The following is a 21,853-nucleotide window of genomic DNA, read 5'->3' on the forward strand; positions in this document are numbered from 1 at the left end:
ATGACACAAGGAAAAGTGAATTAATGGGGGCTGGAGAGATGGTTCGGTGGTTAAGGGCACTGGCTGCTCTTCCGGAGGACCCAGGTTTGATTCCCAGCACCCACATGGCGGTTTACAACTGCCTGTAACTGCAGTGCCAGGGGTTCAGAACCCACTTCTGGCCTCCACAGGCACTGTACGTACACACACACACACACACACACACACACACACACACACACGCGCGGTACACAGACAGACGTGCAGACAAAATATACACACACACACACACACGTGAAATCAAAGCAAATGCATCTGTTCTTTTAAAAATCAGACAAATGTAGCAAGAAGATAATTGCACATTAGAGGGGTCACTCTAAATGTCTGCGCAGTGTTCTACTGAAACCTGACAATGGCCACGGGTGAGTCGCCTCACATGCATTCTGTGGACCTGTGGCCACTGCACTCCTAATGCAGCAGAGCTTGGAAGCACAGGCAGCCAGACCACTGGAAGCCAGCTGCCTCCAGGCAGCCTCCCTGGGCAGGCTGGCAGACCCTGGGGACTGCACAAGGCTCTGTTCTGACGAGCAGGGCTCACACTTTTGCCAAGGTCGGGGCTGACCTGCTACAATGGCTGAGCTCTCATGAAACCAGGAAGATGGAAGCGCTTGGGCCAACCCAGGCCCATCCAGCTCAATTTCCCTCTCCCATTATGACTTCATTCAATTATGGGTTAATGTTTACATTTTTAAAATGACACTCATTCATTTACTCGATTAGTGTGTGGGGGTGGGGAGGCAGCGCAGACAAATGCAGGAGAGGTCAGAGGTGAGCTTTCTTTAAGACTTTAAGAGGAAAGTCACTTTCTTTCCTCTGCTCTGTGGGTCCCAGGGACCAAAACCTGGATGGTCCTCAGCCTGGATGATAAATGTCTCCACCACAGTGCCATCTCTCCAGTCCTGGGCAAAGGGCTAGGAATGGCGAACGTATAAAGCTGCTGGTCTTACCCGGCCCTGGTACAGAATATCCGAAACTGGGCAGACCACGCAGGCTGTCCCGGAGCCGAACATCTCCTTCACTCTGTTCCCCTCCAGGGCAGTGGCCAGGCCGTCCATGGTGAGGTGTCTCTCACATACCTTAAACTCGCCCTGTTGAGAATGCAATGAGAAGCAGAAGCAGAAGCGGAAGAGGAGGAGGAGGAGGAGGAGGAGAAGGAATGGAGGGGGAAAAGGGATGGGGGAAGGAGAGGGGGAGGGGGAGGAGGAAGAGGGAGGAGGGAGGAGGGAGAAGAGGGAGGAGAAGGAAGAGGAGGTAGTGATGGAAGAAACAAGAAAACAAGAAAAAAAGAAAGAAAGTCACTGTGTATCTTTGGATCTGGCTGAATCTGGATGGTGTCATAATGGTCCCTGGGGGCAGCAGGAAAGGGCACTGTGCGATTACCTTAACATGTTGACTGGGAAAAGGCACACTGTGTTAGCCCAACATCCACAGCGACCTACTTCCAAATCACAGCTTTCGAATGAACTTGTCTAGATACTCACCATGGAGTCATGACACACTTTCACACATGCCTGCTTTAGACACGTGTGTTGTCATGGATTTCACGCACTGACTCCCTCTAAGAGGGACGTAACGCACTTAACTCATTTTCTCCACCTTTCATGACAAAGGAGACCAGCCTGTCACGTCACAGGTTGTGTGATAACTGCCGCTGACTTTGAACCCACCACAGGCCAAGGTCTCTAATGCGGAAGACAGCTTCTTTACCTTACAATTGAGGAAGCGTGGGTTCCAGATGGGGAGGGGCTGTCCCAAGGCCAAACAGCTGGTAAACAGCCAGGACTAGATTTGAACTAAGCCTCAAATCAGACTGCCCTCAAAATTAGTAAAAAAAAAAAAAAAAAAAAAAAAAAAAAAAACATTAACTGATCCCAGAGAGCTGAAGCGGTCGCTCTCTTAACAGAGAGCCAGTGTTTTGACTTTATAGGAGAAACTATAGCGAGAGCTGTTGGGATTTTGCTCAAAATTAAATTATTAAACAAGTAAGTTCCAGAAAATGAGCAGACCTCACTGAGAACTCCTGAGGCCTGCATTCTAGAGAGAAGTAACAGAAAAGGAATCCTCTTGCAAATCAACAGAGCAGTGCTTGCCTGGGTCACCCTTGTCTGGATTAGCTCCCTATCCAGCAAGCCATGATCCCAGTGCCTCTTGGCATTTTCCACAGAGCTTTAAAATAAGCTGCAGTTAACGGGTCAAGGAAACCCCTGTGGAATAACCGTCTTCCATGCTCTGGAGCCGGAGGTGTGGAACTGGGTCACCCTCACCTTGTCGGCCAACCTTCTGTGCTCTGTTCATTCTCTTATAAAACAGACACAGCTGAGCTTCAAACGCTCTTTCCAACTGCAAACATATTTGGGACAGGGCAAGCTGTTGAAATTAAACCAGCAGCTTGCAAATGTCGTGCCCAGTGTGTGCCAGCCAACGGACGGCAGTGGGTTTTGTCTGCTCCGGACTTTGGTAGGATTATTTAGCTCATGGCCTCTGTTTGCAGTCTTTTCCAGAGAAACTGCTGGTCTGCTCCCAAATTGTGTGTGTTAAAAACCTTCTCATGGTCTCTGGGGACTCTTGGAACACCTGAGTCATAAGTTGCAGTCAAGGACCCCTGCCAGTCCGCCACTGTACTCCACATCCCCCTTACGAACGAGATGTCACTTCAAACAACAACACCCTAAAACCCCAGTCTCTCTCACACAGATGTGAACATCCACAGAAAACAACTTTATATTTTCTTTGAGTGTTTTCAATTTTAAAATAAGCATGTGTGGAAATCTGAGACACTGGAAGCAGGGGGTAGTGGGGGAAGAAGAAAAGCAGGACAAATTAGCATTACCTTGATATTAATGTGTCAATAGAAACCTGTAGCTCCTATAATACCAATACCGGAATACATTACAGGACATGTCATCAATGCGATGTGGAACAGCCTACAGTTAAGGCTGGGTGGAAACAGCCAGTATGAACCAGGTTGGCTTAGAAGGCACCCTGTACACACACTGAAGCTGGGCTGGAAGCCATCCTCAGTAAGACATCTTGTTCAGCTGGTTCCTCTGTTCCCTACTAAAAAACATTCTGCCAACCCAGATCTTCTAGTGAGATCTTCGATCGAGGTGAGATTTAAAGATTAGATAACAGAGGTGGGAACTATGGTTTATGTTATCATTGTGTGTGTGTGTGTGTCTGTGTGTGTGTGTCGGGCTCACAGAAGCTGTTCAGGCACTTACCCACTGCTGTGCCAGTTCCAGGATGCTCTGCCTCGTCACCCCCGGGAGAATGATGCCATCTAGTGGAGGGGTTGCCAGCTCTTCCTCTGTCAATTAGAAACAGGGATGTTTGCAAGACTTCGCTCATTAGACAACATACAGCAGCAGTGCAGTTCTTAAAGCCACTGTAATATGAGATCAGAAGAGAAGGCTCAGAGTATTCCAGCAGCTGCCGCTACTCAGGACCAGAGCTCTGTTCTCACACCCACATAAGGAGGCTCACAACTGCCTGTGACTCGGCTCCGAGGCATCCCGTCCTCCCTTCGGGACGTGCAAACTGACACACACACAGACACAGGGTTAAGAATACAACACATTTTCTTAAGTAAGCAGAAACAGATGATCCAGTGGGTGAGGGCACTGCTCCTGCCTTTGACCACCTGAGTTCAGTCCTCCCATAGCTTCCACAGCAGGAGAGAACTGACTCCCATAAGTTGTCCTCTGACCACCACACATGTGCCGTGACAAGGGCACGCACACAAACACACATGCACATGCACACGCAACGCACACACACACTCACCCCATATACATAAACAAACAAATGCTTAAAAAAAATTAACCCAGAAAGGTAGTGCCTTGTGTAACCATCACCCATTTTTTGATAATCAGTGAAATGATGAAAGATCAAGAATTAGAGGCTGGGGTCGCAGCTGGGCTGCTCGGAGCACTCACTGTTCCTGCAGAGGACCCAACTCACAACTGTCTATAACTCTGGTTCTAAGCATTCTAGCGCCCTCTACTGGCTGCCAAGGGTATCCGCCTACAGATAGAGCATACGCACATGCTAAAGACACCACATGCATACACACACACACACACACACACACAAACAAATAATTAAATATAAATAAATAAAGTTATAAAAATGAACTCTATTCTCAGAAGTGAGAATTAAGAAATTTTCTTCAAGACAAGCTTCCATGTCAAAATTATTCCTTAGTAGATAAAAAGCTAATTGGTCCTTATAACAATACACATAAAATCTTGCTCAGGATCCAAGTCAGAACTATAGTCATCATTTCTATGAGGAGCCCATGACCTCAGATATGAGTAGCCTGAGACAGAGGGATGATTGGTGGCAAGCACTTGTCACGGGCCTGAGGTCAGATCCCAGCACCCATGTACGTGGTACACGCTGGGGCTGCAGAAACAAGGAGCCACTAGGCCTGGCCAACTAGTCCAGCCAAACCAGTAGCCCTGGGCTCAGTGAAAGGCCTTGTGTGTCAGCATATAAGGTGGACAGAAGCAAGAGAAGACACCCTACCTCAGCCCCTGGCCTCTACAGCAATGCATTCGACACCACACACACACACCCACACACACAAGGAAAGACACCCTACCTCAGCTCCTGGCCTCTACAGCAATGCATCCCCCCCCACACCCACACACCTTACCTTAGCCCTCCCCCCCTACAGCAGTGCATCGCCCCCCCCCACACACACACACATGCACAAGGAAAGACACCCTACCTCAGGCCTCTGGCCTTTACAGCAGTGCACCCCCAGAGGAGCACACACAAGAAAAGATGCCCTCTCTATCTCAATCCTCTGACCTCCACAGCAGTACAACCCACACCCACAACCTTCCACACACACCACACACACATATAACACACACACACACAGTTCTTCCTCCTGGTGCTGCCTGCACACTGCCTTCAGAAGTCCCACATCATCTGCTGTTGAAGCTACACAGGTGTCACATGGATGGGGAGATTCAGAGTTTCCCACAGAGATCTAAAGGCAGTGAGCTCAGGAGGCTAGCTTCACCTCTTCGAAAGAAGAAAAGAGAAAACACAGTCTCAAGAGAACTGCCACTGTGACTACTCCACGGGAGACCCCAAGTGAACGCTCTGCTCCACCGTGAAGACCAGGCACAGCGCTCCAACTGTGAGCTCCAGGGAGCCCTCCCCGTTTAGAGTCACTTTGAAGGACTTCGGGAGGAGATCAGTAGGTAGATTGCTCACAGAGTATGTGTGAAGCCCTGGATCTGATCCCCGCACCACATGAATTGGATGTGGGTGACTTACACATGTAATACAAAAACCTTACAGCACTAGGGAGTGGAAGGCAGAATTGGGAACTCAAGGTCATCCTTAGATCAGATTTGAGACTAGACTGGGAATCACGGGGCTGTCACCCTCGGTAGTTAGCACCCCCTTTCCTTCCAACTGCTGGCATCTAGCAATGTAGACCAAGGAGCCTTAATATCTCCTTACGAAGATGCTGAACCTTACAACAGACAACCTGCTTGTAGAGGGAGTCACAAATATGCACAGAGAAACACCAGACAGAAGTGCTAGAGGAATCACCCTGCTATTTCAGGGTTCACTCTGCCCTGTTGCTTTGAGGCTCCCCCAGGACCTTGAATATAGACAGAAACTTTAGAACTAGCCCAGACCAATCCTTCTTTTACTGGAGAAACAAATGTGTGTTTGCCCGGCTGGTGACAGTGAGAAAAGGCTCGGATGGTACAGCAGTGTCCTGCCCCTGGGACTAGGGGTGTGTCTCGGGGTGGGGTGGGTCTGATCTCCACTGCTCCATGATGGTTTCCAGAGCAGACATCCGCCTGTCTCTGTATGCCCCAGTCTCTGCATGATGCCTGGCCTCAGGAGGTACATAGGTTTTTGTTCTGTTTTCATATGTATGGGTACTTCGCCTACCTGTATGTATGTGTGGTACATGTATGTAGTGTGGTACATGCATGTAGTGCCCGTGGAGAGCAGAAGAGGGCACCAGATCTGCAAATGCTGGGAACTGAACCTGGATCCTTTGGAAGAGCAGCTAATGTTCCTAACAATCGCCCAGCCATTTCCCTAGCCTCCATAATAAGTACTTTTAAATTTTAAAATATGAATGGGTGAATTCTCATTGCTGGGCCACAGCAGGGACCATTTATATTCTGAAAATCGCTTTTTAGAAAGAAGAGATTGGTCCTGGCGGTGTTCCCAAGGGTACTCATCATTTGTTAAGTGTTTATGGTCTCAAAATAAATGTGTTTGAGATAACTCATTAGCTAGACAGAGAAATGCATGGGTGTGTATGTGTGTGTGTGTGTGTGTACACTGCGTGCACAAGGTTTTCACACACACAGAGACCTTTCCTACAGTTAGTGTAGTTAGTGTAGCTCTCAGACAACACCAAGTTAAACCCAAACAGCCGTGCTCACACATGGCGAAGGCTGTTCTGTGGAAGGCCTCTCACTGTAACCACCAGCCTGAGGTCAAGAAACAGAACATCTGTCCTCTGGTTCCCAGACAGGGCCGACAGCATGGGACATCTGTCCCCTGATTCCTAGATAGAGCCGGCGACATGACAGCATTTGGGTGAGAAGTATTCATTTTCTCTGCAAGCACAAACACGCTCGCAGGAGTCAGAGCGGGTTCCAGAACACCCGGGAGGAAACAGAGCCCCGTAGACATGCCTTGAGACTCAGCAAATGCTGCGGTTGGTTCCTGTACTGCGTTGTGGGGGCTGCTGTGTTCGTCCACCCTCACACTCCGAGGAGAGTCACAGGAGGGTTCTGTTACACAGTGTTAGGTTATCAATGAGACAGAGAAGAGGGGTAGAGAGAGAGGAACCTTTAGTTTTTTTAAGTGTGTGTATGTGTGTGTGTGTGTGTGAGAGAGAGAGAGAGAGAGAGAGAGAGAGAGAGAGAGTTTGTGTCCAGTGCACAATGCCCGTGGATATCCTGGAGCTGCGGTTAAGGCAGCTGTGAGCCGTGAGCTGCCAGGCACAGGTGCTGGGAACTGAGAATCGTCCAAAGCAAAGTTTCCATCCTGACCCACCCTCCCCACCCCCCTTTTGCCTGCTAAACACCCCAACGGAAGGAACACATCGAAACTAAAACTGGCTTGGGCAGAAGTTTCAAAATCTAACTCTTAGTAAGGCTTCACATATTTTGCAAGAGGCAGAAAACAAACCCACTCCTCCCTACTGAGATCTGCCTACCTTGTCGGGCAATGATGCAGAGGCGGTTAAGTCCTTGACGTCTCCCATAAATAATGACTTTGCCTTTTCTGAATGATGAGCCTATTTGTGTCTGTCTGTCATGCTGGTAGGTGGGGACGGGGACAGGAGTGGCTAGAGAGGAAGATGCCCCCCGAACACAGAAGCCAGCTCTGGACACCTTCTCTTTACCATTACTTCAGAAGTATGTTTATGCGAAGTCCCAGTTTGAAAGTCCCCAAATTCCAGAATAAACTAGGTTTCCTTACATTTCCAAGAACAAACAGCAGAAATAGGAAAAGGTGCCTGCTGTGTCTGCCTGAATCACATGCCCAGGGCTGGAGGGCACACAGCAGAGGTGCCAGGGCCAGCTCAGGGTGGACTGTTGACTCTCCCTCAGAGGGAACGTGAGGCTGGCCCGCACTCACATCAGCACGCAGGGCTGCACTCAACCTTAGCTGAACCTCCTCTTCCCACGTCAATAGCAAAATGAAGCTGGTGTGAAGGGGTCACCGCAAAGCAGCGAGTTCTTTAGTGGTCACTGATGCCTGGGAGCTGGTATATGAAGTATTGTTTTATCCTGTGTATGTGTGTGTGTGCATGTGTGTGTGTGTGTATGGATGTGTGTATGCGTTTTTGAATGTGTATATGTGTGTCTATGTATGTGTATGTGGTTATATATGTGTATGTGTGTGTGAATGTATGTGTGTATGTATGTGTGTATGTGTATATGTATGTGTGTATGTGTGTATGTATGTGTATATGTGTATGTGTGTGAGTGTGTTTGTATGTGTGTGTGAATGTGTATGTGTTATGTGTGTATGTGTGTGTGAGTGTGTGTATGTGGGTATGTATGTGGGTATGTATGTGTATGTGTGTGCATGTATATATATGTGTAAGAAAGAAAGCATACATACATGTGTGAGCATGTGTATGTTCAAGCATGTGTGCACATGTACAAGTGTGTGCGTGCACACATGTGTATATATACATGCAGAACCAGAGGACAACATTAAGTATCCAATCTCCAAGTTATTTTGGAGTCAGCGTCTCTCATTGAACCTGCAGCTCACCTTGTTGGGAGGCCAACAGTAAACATGGACCTGCTGGCAATCTCAGGATACACTGAGTTTTATATAATAGTGTCATTTATTTTGTGTGGGTATGTGTGTATACCTCATGCCAGGCATACATGTGGAAGTCTGAGGACAACTTTTGGGGATCAGTTGGCTCTTTCCACCTTGTGGGTAGTGGGTACTAAACTCAGGTCAGGCCCAGAAGCAAGTACCTTCACCCTCTGGTCTTCCTTGCAGCCCTGAGATTGCTGGTTAATCAAACGGAAATGCAGAGAAAACCTATAGGGCTTTCGGAGATGGTATCAATGGGTATAGAAAGGATACCAGTTCTGAAGAGAACTCTACTAAGAGAGAGAGGCCTGGGCTGGCGGCGGAGCCCAGGCAACAGGCACCATGAAGTAAGACAGAAGGTGATGGGGTATTACAGCCAGGCCTGGTAGAGCATGCCTGTAACCACCGCCACTCAGAAGGCTCCCAAAGAGGGTAAGTTCCAGGTCAGCCTGGGGTGCACAGTGAGCTAAAGCTAGCCCTGGCAACTTTAAGAGCCTCAAAATAAAAAGTAAAAAGGAGGCCACGGGTGTAGTCCAAGAGAGAACCTGCCTGGCATGAAGAAGACCGAGTTCATGTGTAGTTCAGAGTTCTGAACGAAAAGGAGGGGCATACTAATTCTCCTCCCTATCAACAATATACAGTTTACTATAGCAAGGTATAGAGCTAAGGATCACTGAACTAACCAAGACTCATCACCAAAGAATGTTATGACACTAGGAGAGGGCAAAGAGGAGGGGGAAAAATGATGTCTGTGTGTGTGTCTATGCATTATGGGTGCAGTACCCCTGGAGCCCAGAAGAGGGCACCGGATCCCCTGAAATTAGAGTTACAAGTCAGTTGTGAGCCTCGGTGTGGTTGCTCAGAACGGTCCTCTGTAAGAGCAGCCAGTGCTTTTACCTGCTGACCATCTGTACGGCAGCTGAGTCTGAAATCAGTCTCAAGCTTCTCAAGCAGAAACAAGAATGAGAGCCAACCCTGATGCAGTCTCCACAGCACCCGCTGGACCCCGCCCCACGCTGCGCTCGCTGTGCCTGCCCCTGCGCCCTTGCTGTCCCGCCCCTGCGCCTTTGCCATCATCAGCTGTCAGGTCACCAGAAGAGCGATTACCTCCATCTTCGTTTATCCAGTAGAGGAAAAGATTCATTGTGCCTACTTCAGTTATCTGGTTGTCCTCGCCGTACAGCCACAGGACCTGCTGACAGCCGTTCTCCACAGCCTCGCACTGCGCCAGAAGGGAGGCTCCGTAATTGCTAGTGAGGAAAGGAACACCTGCTGTTACGAACAGGCATCGCCACGCGGCAGCGGTACAGTCTCAAGCTTTTATTCATCCAATTGAGCGCGTGCTTTGTGTGCATGCTTGTGTGCATGCGTGCGTGTTTGTGTGTGTGTGTGTGTGTGTGTGTGAGTGTGTGAGTGTGTGTATTTAAGACTTGAGGGTGGCCGACCACCATAGCTCATTGCATTAGAAGGCCTGCTGAGCCTCAGATCCCACAGAATGGCTGGAGTAAACCCACTTCCATGATTTATCCTCTGACCCACATACATGCACTGTAGACACACACAGACACACCAAAAAAAAAAAAAAAGCAACTGTTTCAACCACTGGGACAGACAGCACAATGTCTACCTGAGTCTTTCTCTGCCAACCTCGCAGATTACTATAATCCACTTATAATTTTGGAACTTATCATTTTAGTGGTCTTAAAACACCAAACTGGGTTAAGGAATACTTGATATTGTCTCTGCTGGAGGAACTATAGGCCATTCTCTGGGTTGCGGCTCCAACGAATTGACTGATTTCCTCCAAACACTTCCCTTAAAATTCTTCCCTGGGCCATAAAAGGCCAGGCCAGTCAAGGAGCCTGCTGCTGAGCCTAGCGACCTGCACCCAGGCGGTGGGAGGGAAGAGCTGAGTCCCGTGAGCTGTCTTCTGACCTGCCATGTGTGCCCTAGCACATACATCTACACATGACACACAGATGACTTAAGTACCTGCAGGACAGACAAACATGGATGTTAAAAGACAAATGCTGCCCCTGGAGGAGGGAGGGGGAAGCAGGATTCGAGAACTAACTGGAACTCAGGCCTGGGTATGAGCCAAGCGCTCAACTACTCCAGCTAATACCTCTCCGCTCACTCTCAGAGTGCCTCAGCGTCTAAGCATAGAGAAAGGCAACGCCTCAGAGAGGTAAGAGAAGTCGGCCAACCCCAGGCTTATTTAGTGTTTAAATACCCTACTTGTTCTCTCTCCCCTCCCTTCCTCCCCCCTCACTCCCCCTCTCCTTCTCCCCCCCCCCAGCAGTTTAGTGGTTTAAAGTGGGAGCCCAAAGCGACCTGGTTTTCCTATTCCCCATGCATGGAGATCATGCCCACACATGATGTTAGTGCAGGAAACTGTCAGCTGATGCATTCGCCCTTTTAGCTTCTGAGCACAATTTGTGAGCCTTAAAGCTGGAGCTGAATATTCTCTCCCTCAGTGATGTCCACATCCTCAGGCTCAGAACCTGTGACTGTCAATTCGCTCATGCCAAGGCTAGGGCTAGGGTTAGGGTTAGGGTTAGGGTTAGGTTTAGGGTTAGGGTTAGGGTTAGGGATGGCCCAGGGATAGCACTGGACTGAGAGACACACATTTCCCAGCAGGAAGGTTTGGGGGCAACTTGCAGTGGGAAAGAGTGACCAACTTTGAAACTGATACAGGTGCCATAAAACCTGGTTATTGACATGGGCAGAGACAGGGACAAGAAGAACTGACCGATTGTACAAATAACGGAGGGCTAGAGGGCTGAAGGGGAGCAATTCAATATTCTCTCCCATAAGGAGACATTCGTGGGCTGGAGAGAACTCAATGACTAAGAGCACTGACTGCTTTTCTGAAGGTCCTGAGTTCAAATCCCAGTAACTACATGGTGGCTCACAACCATCCATAATGAGATCTGACGCCCTCTTCTGGTGTGTCTGAAGATAGCTACAATGTACTTAGATATAACAATAAATAAATCTTAAAAGAAAAATAGGAGACATTCGTACTCCATATTGGGAGAACCTATTAACAGCCTGACCCATGCACGCTGCTCAAAGTTTGTTCTGGGTTCACCTCCGTACCATCTCCCTGGTCTACACTATTCACACTAGCGTTTAAGTTCAAGTATCAGAGAATGTAGTTAGAGACGCAAGAAACCCTAACAAGAGAGGTGCAGAGGCTGAGGAGGCAGCGGTGCCTAAGGGCACTCGATTCTCTTGCAAAGGACCCTGTTCAGTTCCCAGCACCAGCATGGCAGCCCATGACTACCTAAAAGGACTCTTCTGGCCTCCAAGGGTGCCAGGAAAGAACGCGGTTCACAGACTTACCTGCAGGCAAAGCACTCATAGATTTAAAAAAAAAACATATAACAAGAAACAAACAAACAAAAAAAGGGGGAAAAAAAAACAATCTTGAGAAGCAAGGATACCACAGGTCTCAGAAAACTGATTGCACTGAGAAGGCTTGTTTGTGTGAACTGCACCCATCCCTGTGAAGCTTGCTTGACGCAGATGAGGTGTGAGGTGAGAAGTTGTTATGTTACTGTCTTCTCGGATAACGGGCTCTGTGGACAACGGGCTCTTACTAAAGCTTAGTGCCTGCCTTGCTCACTGGCAACATGAATGCTGATATTCCAGTAACACAAACATGCATTCTCCGTGTGTGTGTGTGTGTGTGTGTGTGTGTGTGTGTGTGTGTGAGAGAGAGAGAGAGAGAGAGAGAGAGAGAGAGAGAGAGAGAGAGATGTATGTCATATGCAGGTGCCTATAAATGCCAGAAAAAGCCAGGCTGCTAGAATTAATTCTGTAGCAGAGACTGCTCAGGTGAGATGTAACAGTGTTGCAGTCACAAAGACAGCAGGAGCCAACCGGAGCCAGGAACCCAAGCTACAGTTTTCTAGAAGCCCATCTTCTAGAAATGCTCTGAGGGGGATGGAGAGCACACAGGTGGGACACCTTTCGAATCTGGCTGCCACCATGCCTCATATCAGAGGCGATCCCTGGGCTACAAACTTTCCTAAACCTCTCAGAACATCACTGAAAGTCACATTCCAGGAACATCTCTGTATGTCACCAGTTGATTCAGACCTGGGGAGAGCCGGGTACTTGATCCTTCTATCGTATCCACCGAGGGACATTCTGAATTCAGAGCCAAGTCAACCCTGAAACTGCCCAGCACATCTCAAACGCTCTCATGTTCCCTGCCAGCTACAGACAGATGGCCAGTGAGGCCGGCCAGGCAGGCAGAGCAGGGCCTTCCTCGGCCCCTCGGCAGCAGGTGTGCCTGCCATCTACGGCTGAGCAGACAGGGAAACAGGCGCCACCCCAGACAGGGTTCCCTGGAGCCAAGTGAAAGCATCGCTCCCAGGACCAGCCTCTAGCTGGAAAGAACACTGGTTCAGGTCACAGCTCCAAGCCCATGCCACGCCCACGCCACGCCCACGCCACGCCATGCCACGCCCATGCCACGCCCATGTCACGCTGCTGCCTTAGAGGGGCCACAGCAACACCTCCCACAACTAACACATTTACAACATGAAATCTTAAACCACAGACAGCTATTCGCTTGAGAACTCTCCAGAGCACACGGCCACAGAAAGCATACAAGTGTCCCCCTGCAGGAAGGACACACAGACTGACTTACCCGCCCATCTTGCAGTCTCCAGTCCCACCTTTCCAGGCTCTGACATACTTTGGATTGGCCCACAGGGACACCGGAGTAAAGGATCCACTAGAAAAATAAGGTCCCACGGGGCTCAGGATCACAAAAAGCAGGGCTTTGGAAGGCTTCTTGACTCCAAGAGACGGCTGTAATAAGGAGAGAAACCATACCTCTGTAACGAACATCTTTCTTAAAGTCTAGACTAGACCTGGGTCCACATCCCAGAAGGTCACCCAAACAAAGCTTAGTGACTCAAAGCCTTTTAAAGAAAATACTGAAAACGGGTTATTTAGGTTTGGGTGTGGGGGAGGGGAGGGATGGGATGGGACACAGGTGGCTCGGTAGATAAATGTTTGCTGCCAAAGCCTGAAAACTTGACTAATCTGATCCCTGAGCCTCACATGATGGAAAGAAGAGAACCGACCTCTACAAGCTGACCTCTGACCTCCACAGACATGCTAGGATCTGCTCCATCTACCCACCCCAGCACCTTGCACACACAACATAAAGAAGTCATTGTCATTTAAAACAACTTTAAGCTTCATTTTGGTTTGCTTTCTGAGTCATGATTTTAGCAGTCAGTTGTAGCTGCTGATACTGCTCACAGGACGAATGAGGAGCCTGCTGGGCACTCCAGCAGATGTGAGGACCATGAGCAGAGGGTGGGCATGGGGAAGCGAGCTGTGATCGCGCCTGCCTCTACGGCACACAGATGGCAGAAGGCAGACACAGCAGACAGCACAAGCCCCATCAAAAGGAGACAGATGAGAGGACTCAGACCTCACATCATGGACAACCGGGAACTGGAAAGTGGTTCAGTTACTAGCACAGGCTGCTCTTGTAAGGGACCCAGGTTCGGTTCACAGCATCCACATGGAGGCTCATGGCTGTTCATAACCCCACTTCTGGGGGATCCGGTGCCCTCTCCTGGCAAAATGCCACTCACACAAAGTAAAAAAGTCTTTAAACAGCAAATGAATACAAGACACAAGACTGCCTTTTTCACGGATACGGGAAGACTATAAATCTCTCCAGCACAAGGAGACTCATGAAGTCAGAGCAGTGGCTTATCAGAGTCTCAAAGTCCCAGAGGCTGTGTGTCATGAAGACAGCAAGGTCAGCTCCAGTGGGCTATGCAGTGCAAGACCGCAGGAACTGGCCAACACCGGGGATCCCCCAGGCCGGATGCTGGCCGCCGCAGGGTGCTGCACCTGTATCACAGAGGATGGCAGCCACTCAGTGGCAAAGGGGGACTTGACTTGAGCTAGCTGCACGCGCAGGCTGTTTGCCAGACAAGCTGATGCTGGACCCCGGAGCTGCCTTTTACTTGAGTCTCCACCGTACCTGACTCTAGCACACACGGCCTGCTCTCAGCCCCACTTCATAAGAACCAGGTGGGAATTAGCCGAGAGCCCAGGGGCATCTGCGGGCTGCTGAGGCAGAAGGAGCCAGATGTGGCAGGAGGCGCGGGGGATCCCAGCGCTCCTACAGAGAGGCGGAAGAAGACAAAGCAGCCAGAAGCTTCCCTGGCCATTTGTACATCTGTCTGTGATCATAAGCCCAGATAAACCCTTCTCTCCACAAGCTGCCTGCTCATGGTGTGATCACAACAACAGGACAGTAACCAAGTCAAATTGATAAGGAATCCAGAGAGGCTACTCAGATATAATATGCTAGCTGTTATCTGAAGGCCACATCTAGCTTCTAAATTTCTGAGTGAATTGTCTGTCTGATATACAACCTAATAGCACTTTTGTCACCTATCTTGTGAATGCTGGGCACCTCGGTGAATATACACACACACACACACACACACACACACACACGAAGTATTTTATGCAACTGCATTATACTAAAAAAAAAAAGTAACAGTAGCTCAAATTTTTTTCTCTATACTAAATTTCACCTCATTTGGGCTGAGAAGGTAGATCTGTGGTAGAGCACACAGTACAAAAGCAAAGGCAGATTTCTCTTTGTGGCTTTCCTGACCTGGGCAAGTTAGTTTGCATTTATTCCACTAGGTGGCAGCAGCGAGCACAGATGGAAAGAGGCAGAGTTAGACACCTCCATCAAACCTCTCTCTAGAAAAAACATCTTGATTCGTTTCATTCACATCCAAATCCTTAGCAACAGCTAAATTATACATTAGCATTTTTTAATGCTGGCCAAAGCTGTGTGTGTACGAATGTAACTTAGTATTTTCTAAAATTTAATCCAGGTCCACTGACATCTGCAAACCTGAAGTTCCTCTGTGGATCACGGTTGGCTTAGGAACCTTCCAGAGCTTACATTCATTGCCTCTCCACAAAAATAACTCATTGAGGGTGCTGGAGAGATGGCTCTCTTGCAGAGAACCCAGGTTCAGTTCCCAGCACCCACATGGAGTCGGCCATCTATCTGCAACTCCAATTCCAGGGTTCTGATGCCCTCTTCTGGCCTCAAATGGGCACTGCACCCACATGCACAGATAGAGACATAAAATAAAAATCTTCAAAGAACTCACTGACTTTCCTTGGAGAAAGTGGGGGAAAAGACTCCATGTTACTTCAAGACTGAGTGAGTCAAAATTCAGTCTAGGCTCCAAGAAAGAGTTGGTGACAGGCATTGCCCCCCACCACACACACACACAGACACACACACACAGGATCCCTGTCTTAACCCTTGCTCCAATCCTCTCTTCTACCCTGAAAAGCAATTTAGATCCTGTGCTCCTATTAAGTGAGTTTTATTATGTAATGCCAACCAAAAGACAGACAAGGCTCTGGGACGATAAAGTTGTGCTTCTTAGTAACTAAAACGAAAGCCACCTAACTCAATAGAAACAGGGATGTCAGCGGCTGGTGGAGACGCACTGTCTGTCTCAGGAACATTTCATCATGGCGGTTTTTGTTTTAGCTTTGGGAGACTGGGCTAAGCTTCACAACAATCAGACCCATTAGTCCTCCGCACAGACAAATGGTGCTTGGGTGTGGTGGGAAACAAAGGCGACCTCACAGTGAGCATTACCACTTCTTTCTGGGTCACCCAGAAATCCCCTCACTGAAGGCAGGATGTCACGAGTTATTTGAAGGGTGACAGAAAGGGGTCAGTGAGCTGAGAAATTCCATTAGTCTACAGTGTGGCCTCAGAGGCCACAGCAGCCGGCAAGGGGGGAGCACAGCGGGGAGGACAGTTCTGACTGAGCCACGACAAGGTGGCAGGGCCCAGAGGAAGATCAGCTCACTTGCTTTCAGAGACTTCTTTTTTTTTTTAAAGGTTTCAGAGTTAAATGAGAAGATGGAACCACGTCCCACTCCTGTCATCTCAGCACTTAGGAGGTTGAGGCAGGAGGATTGGGGGGTCAAGGCCAGTTTAACTGCATAAGATTTGGGGGCTGAATAAGTCTAGAAGGAGGAGGAGGAAGAGGAGAAAGAGGAACAACAACAACAACTTAGGGCTGGAGAGAAGCCTACGTGGTCTCAGAGTACCCGCTGCTCCTACAGGACCCACAATCAATTCCCAGCACCCAAGTCAGAAGCTTGCCTTACAGAAGCTGTAATTCCAGCTCCCAGCGATTCAAAACCCGCTTCTGAGGCCCTCAGTCATAAGGCAGGCATGTGCGGCACTCATGTGCCTGCAGACAAAACACTCACATGCATGCACGAATAATAGAAATAACAACACCCAAGTACCCAATAGAAATAACAACACCATACCCAAGCCCTGCTGTGAGTGCGCTTACCGCTGCTGCCTGCCTGCCATGCCCTGCTGGGCATGATACCTAACATTCCATCCCTCCGCCCTCCCCACCTCCCAGCTCCTCTCCGCCCTCCCCACCTCTATTACCGACTCCATTATGTCCTCTGAGATCCACACTGAAGCCCTGACTCCCTGCATTAATGGCGTCTCTCGCTGCTATGAGAAAGGAATAAATAGCATAGCGAACTCAGGCGTCTGGTCTCTGTGTCACAGTCAGGGAGCGGGGAGAGAGGGGGACAGGCATCAGTGCCCACGCAGTTTCCCTTTAATCTAGTCAGGCACCGAAGGCCACGAGTTGCTGCCACAACATTCAGGGCGGGTCTTCTCTGCTCGGGTAAGCCTCTCTCAGAGATTCTCTCATACCTCAGAGATTCACCCAGAGGTATGGCTACCAGGCAATCCAGTCAGGCAGAGCGTGAGATCATAGCTCCGATATGAGTGTCCAAAGCCACAGGCCCTTTAAGTTGGTGCATCATGGGAGGTCAGGAGAGTAAAGCCTTCCTGCTGGACTTAGGTCCTTATAAAGAGAAGGATCCACTGAAACCTCTCGGTTATTGGCAGACAAGGACCAGGGTCGGCCACCCGGCAGGAAGTTGTCACCGAAGCCAGCCACAATCAGACTCCAAAACACTGGCAAAATAACTGCAGTTTGAGCTGCTCAGTCTGTGAGGGGAAGGCTCTCAGACCTCAGCTCTTGGTCTCCAGATGGTAGAGATATCTGGGAAGGCTACAGACCTTGAGGAGATACAACCCTTGATAAAGGAAGCAAAGTCACACCATGCAGCAGGGGCATGGGCTCTGAGGGTTTTAATTTGTCCCCACTCCCCTCTCTCCCTTGTGCAGATGAAAATGTGACCTGTCAACTTTCTGCCCATCACTACACCTCCCCTACATAATGAACTCCATCTTTCAGGAACCTCGCATCAGCTGAAATAAACTCTTCCCCAAGCTGTTTTTGGTCACGGTATTTAATCATAGCAACAGAAAAATATCAGCCAGGCGGTGGCGCACGCCTGTAATCCCAGCACTCTGGGAGGCAGAGGCAGGCGGATTTCTGAGTTCGAGGCCAGCCTGGTCTACAGAGTGAGTTCCAGGACAGCCAGGGCTACACAGAGAAACCCTGTCTCGAAAAAAACAAATCCAAAAAACCAAAAAGAAAAAGAAAAGTAAGTATCTAACTCACTGTGGCACTGGGACAAAGCAGCCAGTCACACTACGACTCACCCTGGTGGCATCCAACATTGAAGCCCATCTTACACATCCTTTAGATGTCACTTCAGAAGCAAGTGCCCTGGACTGGCTGGGTTTGTGAATCAATTTGCCACAGGCTAGTGTTATCACAGATAAAGTTGGGGAACTGCCTCCATGAGATCCAGCTGTGGGGCATTTTCTCAATTAGTGATCAAGCCCATTGTGGGTGGGGCCATCCCTGGGCTGGTGGTCCTTGGTTCTATAAGAAAGCAAGCTGAGCAAGCCAGGGGAAGCAAGCCACTAAGTAACATCCCCCCATGGTCTCTGCTGCTTGAGTTCCAGTCCTGACTTCCTTTGGTGATGAACAGCGGTGTGGAAGTGTAAGCGGAATAAAACCTTTCCTCCCCAACTTGCTTCTTGGTCATGTTTGTGTGGGAATAGAAAGCCTGACTAAGACAGTAGGATGTGCAAGGTGCAGCAGTGGAACCAGGAGGATCTCTGCCTCTTCCTCTTCCTCCTCCTTTACTGCCTGCTCCCCCTCCTCCCCTCCCTCCTCCACTGCCTATTCCCCCTCCTCCCCTCCCTCCTCCTCTGCCTGCTCCTCCTCCCCCTCCCTCCTCCACTGCCTCCTCTCCCTCTTCCCCTCCCTCCTCTCCCTCCTCCATTGCCTCCTCTCCCTCCTCCCCCTCCCTCCTCCCCCTCCTCCCTCTCCCTCCTCCTCACTAGGCTCCGCACCTGAGTTGGGAAGCAGGCCTGTGAGCAAAGCTGCCTCCTGCATTACTGAGATCCTAAATGAGGTCCCATCCCCCACCGCTCAAGTCACCAACGCGGAAATGAAGCTGTCAGTGACACCAATGACAGCCTTTTCCACCGAGGCTTCACCTCAAGGCTAATGACACCTCAGAGAGGCCAGGCCCAGCACCGTAGGGTGTTCGAGGATGCGTCATCACACTGACAAGGGATGTGGTCCTAGCGCTCAACGCTCAGTGTTAAAACTGAAAATGAGCACCGAGGAAAAGTCAGATTGTGAGGTTAGGACCTGAAGAAACACGGTTCAGTAAATCTAAAATCAGTCCTGAGCAGAGGCGTATACACGGTCAAGCTAACAGGAATACTGGGAAAGGGTCGAGAGGAGGGGAACACAACAGTCATTCCCTTGCTGCCACAGTTGTTGCCTAGCCCCTCCCCTTCTGCTGTGATGGGCCTTGTTTGCTCCATTTCCAAGGACAGGGCAGGCCGAGGGGCTGTGTGGCTTGTAAAACCTAAAGTGTGTGTGTTCTGCTTGGCTCCCGGGCCTGCTCTGAACTGCAGGGCGGCCCAGCAAAAGATGGCTCGTAGGACTAAAGATCTCCTCGCTGCTCTGACCTTACCATTCCAGCCACTAGCTCAAGCTGGAAGAGGAGAAAGCAGACACAGAGCCAGACGTGGGGATGTGCTGGCAATCCCACTCCGGGAGCAGAGGCAGGAGATTACCCATAAATTTGAAGTCAGCAATCAGGTAGAGAGGCTGAGACCCTAACTCTCAGAAAAAAAGATTCTGAGTCAAGCCGCTAATCCCAGAACTGGGGAAGCTGACCCAATGGCATTGGCGTAAAATTGAAGCCAACCTGAGCTACTTCGGGGTAAATTCTAGGCTAGTGGGGCTAGGCTAATGAGGACTTGTCTCCTCGACATAAATTTAAGTAAGTTGTGTTTTCCTCCAAGACTGAAGCATTCCGTCCATCCCAGAAGCTCCTCGGAGCCGTAAGGTAAACAACTCAACACAGTTCCAGAGAATCCCTGACTCACTACGGCCACCCCAGCACTCTGAGGAGAACAAGCAATAAAAGCTGAGAGTCCGCCTCAGCAAAGCTAAACTGCAAAGAAGCCGGACCAGCTGTGGAGGAAGCGGAAACCAGCCGAGCTGCCTGGGAGAGACTGAGATCAGCTGAGAGGCACCAGGAGAGGACTCTCCGCCCGATGCTCTGCCTGCAGGCTGTGGCGAGCTCCAGGGTCCAGCCTTGGGGCTGTCACCTATGCGGGGAAGTGCTGGGCGATGCAGCTGTCTCTGAATCACTTCTGCTCCTGTAAGTGAGCCCTCACCCATAATCATTGTAGGCTAGTTCCTGTCTAATCACATGGAGACAATGAAGGGCCTGTGATTGGACAGGAAGGAGGAGGCGGAGCTAGGAGTTGGGCGGTCAGAGCGCAGGCGCACTGGGGAAGAGAGAGGCGAGGTCCGAGTATCAAGATGGAATCAGAAAGTTAGGTTTAGGAACTAGTTATGAATTGAGGTTAGGAATCGGGATAAGACTTTTATCACTGTAAATTGGCATCTTGTATTTCTGAGTTTAATATACATAAATCTTTTGCTAACTATTTAAGGTTAAGAGTCGTGCTAGTAGGGTGACTGAGAGGAGTGGGCGCTGGGTGGACGGAAGAACACGCGGGACCCCGCCGGAGATATGGCCAGGCCGGCAGGATTGCTGTAGGAACTAGCTGGGAGAGATTAGCTCAGCGGAGCGGGTCCCCACAGAGACTTGGTGCTGAGGCCTGCCGGAGCAGGGGAGTTGGCGGGACAGTCCTATTTAATAATTGCCGCTACAATATTCCTGTAAGGAATGATAATGAAACTCATTGGCTCACCAAGCTGGACTTTGGTGTTATAGACTTCAGTCTGTTATGGGCTTCCTATCTGGGGTGTGTTGTGGCTCCGCAGGAAAAGGTTTGTCAGCCAAATGCCAAGTCCCTTAATAACTTCTATAGTTAAGACGTCTCCAAGGAGGCCAACTAGCCAAGGCTGAGTGGCAGGGAGTGAGAAGACACGAGGTCAAGTGACCAAGGGCACAACACTGAGAACAAAGACCACGGCACGGCAAGGGGGCAACAAACTACATGTACATAAAGAGCATGCATAGGTAGGAAGCCCCAAAACAGACATTACTAATCAAAACCTGATTACTGTGACCAGGCACTGTAATCAGTGTGAAATTATAGACTCAATACGTGGGGATCATACAACTTGGTGTCTCCAAGGAGAAGGTGAGCTCACATGGGTGAGGTTTAAAAGAAATAAAGAAAACTTTAAAACAGAGGTATGACCAAGTGAAGAAAAAAAATCAAAAAACAGTCGGGCGCTGGTGGCGCATGCCTGTAATCCCAGCACTTGGGAGGCAGAGGCAGGCGGATTTCTGAGTTCGAGGCCAGCCTGGTCTAGAGTTTCAGGACAGCCAGGACGACACAGAAAAACCCTGTCTCAAAAAACATAAATAAATAAAATAGAAATAAAAAATAAAAAAACAAGGATGCAAACAGTCACTTTATACTTGGGTCAGGCGGGTTACCCACAGGTGTAGCCCCACCCAACACTTGCAGGCTGATGAAGAATCAGGCCCCAGGAGCCTCGTGTGGTGATGCACACTGTTAATCCCTGCTCTCAGGAGGCAGAGGGAAGAGGACTCTGAGTTCAAAGTCAGCCTGGTCTATAGAGCAAGTGCCAGGACAGCCAGGGCTACGCAGGGAAACCCTGTCTCGGAAGGACCTGAGTTTGAGCGGCTCTCAACCAACCATAAGTACAGTTCCATTGGACCCAACGCCCTCCTATGGCACCAAGTACACATGTAGCATGTGCCACATGTAGTATGTACATACATGTAGGTGTAATGCACATACAACAAATGAATCTGAGCACAATTCAGTACTGTTTTTCAGCAGATGCCAATTACAGGCAGAGAAGCCATCTGCCTGGATTTATCTTATAAAGAGTAGGTCTGGCAGGATGGCTCAGTGGGTAAAGACACTTGCCAACAAGCCTGGCCTATCTAGCAGCCCAGCACTGAATTGTCCAAACCTTCCCAACAAGCTCCTGAAGACTCCTGGTAAAGTATA

At 49.5% G+C, this 21,853-nt stretch overlaps 1 protein-coding gene across 3 annotated transcripts in view; it reads right to left on the minus strand.

The window, feature by feature from the left end:
* Positions 1–21,853, minus strand: part of Bcat1 (branched chain amino acid transaminase 1) — a 75,024-nt gene that overhangs the window by 6,681 nt on the left and 46,490 nt on the right. For all 3 annotated transcript variants that reach the window (XM_052175246.1, XM_052175245.1, XM_052175247.1), the window contains exons 6-9: positions 13,040–13,203; positions 9,484–9,626; positions 3,261–3,346; positions 987–1,127 (exon numbers count right to left, since the gene is read on the minus strand). In XM_052175246.1, coding sequence (XP_052031206.1) covers positions 987–1,127; positions 3,261–3,346; positions 9,484–9,626; positions 13,040–13,203 — 534 coding nt within the window. The remainder of the gene's footprint in view (positions 1–986; positions 1,128–3,260; positions 3,347–9,483; positions 9,627–13,039; positions 13,204–21,853) is intronic.

This window comes from Apodemus sylvaticus, chromosome 2, assembly GCF_947179515.1.
Source record: "Apodemus sylvaticus chromosome 2, mApoSyl1.1, whole genome shotgun sequence".
NCBI classification, from domain to species: Eukaryota; Metazoa; Chordata; class Mammalia; order Rodentia; family Muridae; genus Apodemus; species Apodemus sylvaticus.